The 5886-nt window shown below is 33.4% G+C and overlaps 1 protein-coding gene and 1 long non-coding RNA gene across 3 annotated transcripts; both read left to right on the forward strand.

Annotated features, from left to right (window-relative positions):
* Positions 1–1560: 1560 nt before the first annotated feature.
* LOC139894071 (secreted RxLR effector protein 27-like) lies at positions 1561–3364 on the forward strand. Of its 2 annotated transcripts, XM_071877270.1 has the most exons (5): positions 1561–1756; positions 2440–2816; positions 2892–3008; positions 3109–3149; positions 3238–3364. In XM_071877270.1, the coding sequence occupies exons 2-5, from the start codon at positions 2496–2498 to the stop codon at positions 3242–3244; spliced, it is 486 nt and encodes a 161-aa protein (XP_071733371.1). In that variant the 5' UTR covers positions 1561–1756; positions 2440–2495; the 3' UTR covers positions 3245–3364. The 2 variants fall into 2 exon arrangements, with proteins under 2 accessions (XP_071733371.1, XP_071733372.1); XM_071877271.1 differs by lacking the exon at positions 3109–3149 and having other exon boundaries at positions 2892–2978; positions 3230–3364.
* A 790-nt stretch (positions 3365–4154) lies between these two features.
* Positions 4155–5661, forward strand: LOC139894072 (uncharacterized). The gene is made up of 3 exons (XR_011774793.1): positions 4155–5021; positions 5453–5500; positions 5593–5661. It is a non-coding gene; the product is annotated as an uncharacterized lncRNA (long non-coding RNA).
* The last annotated feature ends 225 nt before the right edge of the window (positions 5662–5886 follow it).

Here is a 5886-nt window from a genome sequence, read left to right on the forward strand (position 1 = left end):
TTGTTCGCAACAACTCCATGGTTAGTGAAAACTTCTGAAACAGTATGTATTTTAATTTGGGGTGTTCAACATTCTTCCATTTTAGGAAATGTTGGGACCGTAACAGTTGTCTTCTATGGGTGAAAGCATCATGAGATTGATTTTGAGTTTTTCGCGAAATCGATGGGAGGGCCTTAACATCTTTACTCAAGGTCAAGGTAGCCGAGAGGAGCAGTTCCAATTATGGTTTCAACTGACTTTTTGACTTTTGACCTGACTACTAATTATCATAACTAAACCGTTCTCTAGAATCCAACTTTTTTTTTCCCGGCGAAAATAACGAAAACTCATATAGAAAATTGAAGTTGTGCAAGTCAACCAAGTAAATGTGTTGCGTACGGGTATATTGATAGTATACCGAACAGTCTTGAGAATCTATATGAGAAAAGTACTAAGGTTTTTCCTCTTCAGGTCACCCGAGAAGGCGAGTAATCCAACTCCATGTTCTATTGTACGCAACCCATCAAAATTACTCTCTGACTGTTTCCAACCCTTCTTTTGCCACCCCAAGATTTGAACATGTGACGTCTTGAAAGAATGTCAGGGCCCCTTAACCACTAGGCTACCTAGGGGTGGTTTGAGAATCTATCGGAAATGAGGGATTGCTTACCCAAACCAACAATCCACACCAATTCCGTTATCAATTGTCCTTTAAGCTTTACTTGCTTATAAATACAAATGAAGCTTAAAGGGAATGTCATTTTTCTCATTGCTCGATGAGGTGACGTCAATGTGGATGCATATGTGGACGAATATTACCCTTATTGATCGTTTAGAAAAATTATAAACCTTTCTTTGCACCAAATCATAATCAAGATACTTTTTAACTAATGAGAAAAGCGACATTCCCTTTCTCGAAAATTTTGACTTTTATATTGACTTTTGGACTATTTGACCTATAATTTTTTGTTGAACATAATCTTATCTTATTCTATTTTTTAAAAGCCATGATTATGTCATCATTTATCAAAAGATTGAATATAAATTAGTTCGAAAATGTGACTAAAAACATAGATTTCTAGGATGATGTCATAATTGTATTTCATTTTAAATCAACCATTGAATTCAATTCGCTTAGAATTTCTAATAATTGATTTGTAACAAACTCATTGATCCTTCCTTCTTATATATTAAAATAAAATAAATTCAATAAAAAGAAAACTTATTTTTTTTTCTTGTTGTCGTCGTCGTCGTCGTCGTCGTCGTCGCCGCCGCCGTCGTCGTCGTCGTTGTTGTTAGCTGCTGCTGCCGCCGCTGCCGCCGTTGTCGTCACTCTATACCTTAAAAGAAAGTATTTATTAGCTAATAAATATTTTAAAAAGCCATTTAATCACCGTTAGATTTAAAATTTACGTTACAATACCCCTTAATCCAACGACCATTAATCATCCCTTACAAATATGAGCTAATAAATCAATTATTTACACCGATAATCCAATAATACCCTTAAACATTGTAAAACACACGGGTAAAATATAATTGAAATAACGGTTTCTTCACAACTCCACACAACAGAAACAAAAGAGGGCACCATCGCCATATTCATCCAGCGATTGTTGATGAGAAAACATCGGTCTATCCTAACTGCTTAACAGCGATTAAAAGGACGATTAATGCTTATAATCGTTTGTTTTCACCTAATTAGGGTTACTTTGATTGAAAATTCGGTTCTCATCAATTAATTGACGTATTCAGTTGAAGGAGAATTTTCATCAGGGTTAGTTTGTACTTACTTCTTTTTCTTTGATTTATTTTTGGTTCCGCTTACTGATTTTGTTTACCCAATTTTATTAAAAGTACGTGTTTAATTTGTGGTTTTTTGTTGCTGTGCTAAAGAGTCTATTATTTGAAAGAACTTAAATATCATAATTACTATGTTCAAGTAAGTTTGTATTTTTCGTTGATTATTGTTTCTCCTTTATATTCATTGCTATTGCTACTAGACAGCATAGATGTGTTGTAGACATACATATTAGATTTTTTTCCTACTCTATAATTTATTTTATGAATTTTTTGTTAGAGCTAATTGATTGATTGTAGAGCAAAGTGAAAAAGAACTGGTGGAAGTTCTTTTTGTTAATCACCTCCAATTGTGTCATATTTGATGTCCTGTTGTTCGCTCGCATAGGCCAATCAGCAATTGTTACGTAAAATGTCTGTGCAATCTTGAGTTTTTTAACAATGTTTTTAACAACATATATTATTTATAGTTGCTTATGGTGTGATACTGTCTTTTTTTGTTTGCATATGAATATACATCATAATGTGTATATCGTTTGCTGTTGGGTTGTAATATGGGAGTTGATATGGTAATAGCACATTTAATTTATCTTTTTAGTCAATGGAATTGCTTTCATATCCTCATCGAGTTGGGTTTCTGGAATTTATGGTCACATTCAGGTCGAAAAGTTAGCCGGAAAAGGAACGACAAAGGTTGTCATGAGTTTAATGTGAATATGGAAGAAGGAAAGTGCGATGCATATACCCTTCCCCAACTCTTCCAAATCAGTCACCTCCACCGCCACCGGTTGATCATGGATGGTGTATGGCTGAACGAAAAATCTGAAAAATGGACGAACGCTTCTGAAAATCCGCGTTTATGGGAGAGAGCACATGAGCGTAATGCTAACCGTATTGTTAAGTTGATTATCGAACTAGAAGGTATGTGGGTCAAAATGGGTCAATATTTTTCTATACGGGTTGACAGACTTCCTGGTGCCTTCCCACACATTCTAAAGCAGTTACAGGACTCACTTTCTCCTCGCAGCTTAAAAGAGGTGCTTGATATTATATAATAGTACGCACGCAATATTACGTTATAAAATATTCATTTTACATTATTTGTTAATCAGGTTCATAGAACTATACAAAACGAGCTAGGGAAATCAATGGATGAACTTTTTGCAAATTTTGTTGAAAAACCTCTTGCTACAACATCGGTAAGACCTCAATCGATCTCTTCAAAGCAGGTAAATAAAAATTGGTAAATCTTATATTAGATTAAAATTTGATTATACAAAATAATATACTTGTAAGCAGCTGTATTTCAAATATATTGTATGCATGTAGCACAAGTTCAACACGAAGGGATCAAAACAACGATCTTGGACGTATGTAAAAAAATCTGTATACATGGTTCGTTGAGACTGTCTTTAATTGGAATAAGTAGCATACTTTTTTTGTCGTTAAGTTTTACAGGACTTGATGAACGCTAAGTCAGTTGTAGAGCGGATAGTTTGGGCAGAACCCAAGTTTAATTTCAACCCTGTAATAGACGAATGGTGCAAAGAAGCACATAAAGAACTAGACTTTAACAAAGAAGCTGGTATGATATATTTTTTGTTATTAAAGTCTCCGAGTTTCAACTGCTGATCGACTATCTTTCTTTGTATATGATTTTATACTTATGAATGCAGAAAATACAAAAAAGTGTCTAGAATCTTGGTTGTAAAGAAGAATGTGTTGACGTAAAACCCTATCATCGTGTTAAAGTATCGATGCCCGAAGTTATTCAGGTATTATTCTCAATTCTTGAGTGTCAAAGTCAAATTCAAAGTCAGTATATATTCATATTGTTTCTCAATAAATTAAGAAGATGAGTACAAAGAAGTCGACATGGGAGAAAAGGTATTGCAGCTATGAAGGTTTATAAACTATTTATACCGCCAATAAATTCTTTTCAATTTCTTGATCAGTTTCTAGATTTTTGTAATTCTTCGTATATATTCACCTTATATCAATTATCCTATGTCAATTACTGATGCGGTTAATGGTTTAGAAGCATGGAAAGAGTTGATTGATGCAAGCAAACAAAGCGATCTTATTCTAACTGAGGTTGTTATGCCATAATTATCTGGCATTGGTCTCTTATCCAAGATCGTGAACGATGTTACTCGCAAGAATACATGTGTGATAAGAGAGTATAATTCATGTTCATAAAATTCTTACAACTTCATGAAGTCCAATTTCATATATTTGATTATGTATGTTTGTTGTTTGTACTTGATGAGTTCCAGGTGCAGTGATGTCATTTGATGACTCAATGGGTATATTCTTTAATTGTTTATCCAAAGGTACAGTTGACTTTTTAGTCAACCCTATTTGAAAGAATTTGAAAGAATGAGCTAAAAACCTTATGGCAGCATGTGTGGAGGAAATGTCACAGTGTGAGTTAATTTAGTAATTATTTTTTACATGTCATTAAAGACGGACAAGTATTGGACTTCGGCTTCAGGTGTGTTTAGATTTCGTATGTTACTTATTGTGGGGTAGAGTGTACTGGATTTGAACTACTTCAGGTGTGTACTGATTTCGTATGTTACTAAGACTAAAAGATCTTTCTATTGTTTTGCTTATTTTCATTATGCAAATAGGAAAGGTTTTGTAAGTTATTCCTGAAAAGATACAGATAATATATTTCAAACCTTTATGATTGTTCTCTATTATTATCTTTATATTTCTTATATGTATTGTATACGCTGATTTTGCAGTTACATTGAGATGATACTTCAAGCTCTGGAATATGAAAATAGTTAGTTGCTACCTCTATTATTGGCACTTTGATCTGTAGTGATGCCAATCGCAGAATGCTTATAAATTCAAGAATCATTTGTATATACAACTATACAGGTTTGATGTTTCAAGACGTCAAAGGGGGTATAATATTTCTGAACAGGTTGAGTGTGTCAAGTGAAGTATAATTGCAAGTTATGGTCTTTTGAAAATAAAAAATTGTGCTTATTTAGGGTTAAATAACCCATATGGGTCATAAGGGCATATTTTGACCCATATGCGTAGTTTTGAGAATTTGAAGTAACCAACATGTTTAAAATGTCAGTTATATTTTTATTCATTTTTTACAGGTATCACAAGCTTTTACCGGTACCTTAGCAAGCACCAATGCCGCAACAATCACAAATCGGATAATGCTTGCCTATCTATTGAACCTTTTTTTTTCAATTGCAGACTACTTGCTGTTTTAGGTAACTGTTTACCATATCCCTTTACCTGGATTGGAACTAATTGGCATCACAGTGACTAAAGGTGAAAATTGGGCGATTCAGGTGCAACGGGTAATGGGTTAAAACATGTATTTACTTATGTATAGGTCTAAACGGATCGGAACTTGAGTTTTGTTTACTTTCTATAAAAATTTACTAAATGGGTCCCAACCCACGTGAAATGGTAAAACTTTTATGAAGTTCTATCCACGAATTAATTAATCTGTACATGTATAATTTTAGATCATTATCTTGCTACGGAAGAAATATATCTATCTCCTTTAACTAAGTAAATTATTGAAAGTTATTGTCGTTTTTACGGTTGATTCATGGTATTGCATTTGATGGTCGAAACGGGTCAAATATTGCCCAAAATGAATACTTTGCGACTTATTTAAGTTTTTTTGTTGCAGGTTTCAAAAGACGGCTATAGCGTAACACACTTGGACTTTGCAATTGAGGTTAGATATCTTGAATACATTTTCTACGCAATATCGAATTATACAGTCTTTGGTTAAATAATCTGCTTTTGGCTTTCATTTGCATTTTTCAGTTGTTGATTGATTTGAGGGTTTTTGTACTGTCATAATGGGTTGCAATCTCTTATTCACATGGATTCAAGTTTTTTTTTTTTTTTTTTTTTTTTTTTTTTTTACTGTCACAAAGGTTTTAAATTATCAGGTAAACAATTCGTATGCTATTTAATCGAGTTTTAAATTACTGTTAATAATTTGTGATAATCAGGTTACTGTTAATATTAAGTGTTTCACTATTTTGGTTTTAAATTAATTGTTACAGCCTACTGCTGTTCCGTCTGCAGCAACGACAGCTGCTGCTGTTACGAGGT

The sequence above is a fragment of the Rutidosis leptorrhynchoides genome, chromosome 2, assembly GCF_046630445.1.
Source record: "Rutidosis leptorrhynchoides isolate AG116_Rl617_1_P2 chromosome 2, CSIRO_AGI_Rlap_v1, whole genome shotgun sequence".
Classification (NCBI taxonomy): Eukaryota; Viridiplantae; Streptophyta; class Magnoliopsida; order Asterales; family Asteraceae; genus Rutidosis; species Rutidosis leptorrhynchoides.

Coding starts and splice junctions, on each gene's coding strand:
- LOC139894071 (XM_071877270.1), top strand. CDS start 2,496: ATGGAAGAAGGAAAGTGCGATGCATATACCCTTCCCCAACTCTTCCAA. Junction 2,817..2,891: donor CTCCTCGCAGCTTAAAAGAG/GTGCTTGATATT, acceptor TTTGTTAATCAG/GTTCATAGAACTATACAAAA. Junction 3,009..3,108: donor AATCGATCTCTTCAAAGCAG/GTAAATAAAAAT, acceptor GTATGCATGTAG/CACAAGTTCAACACGAAGGG.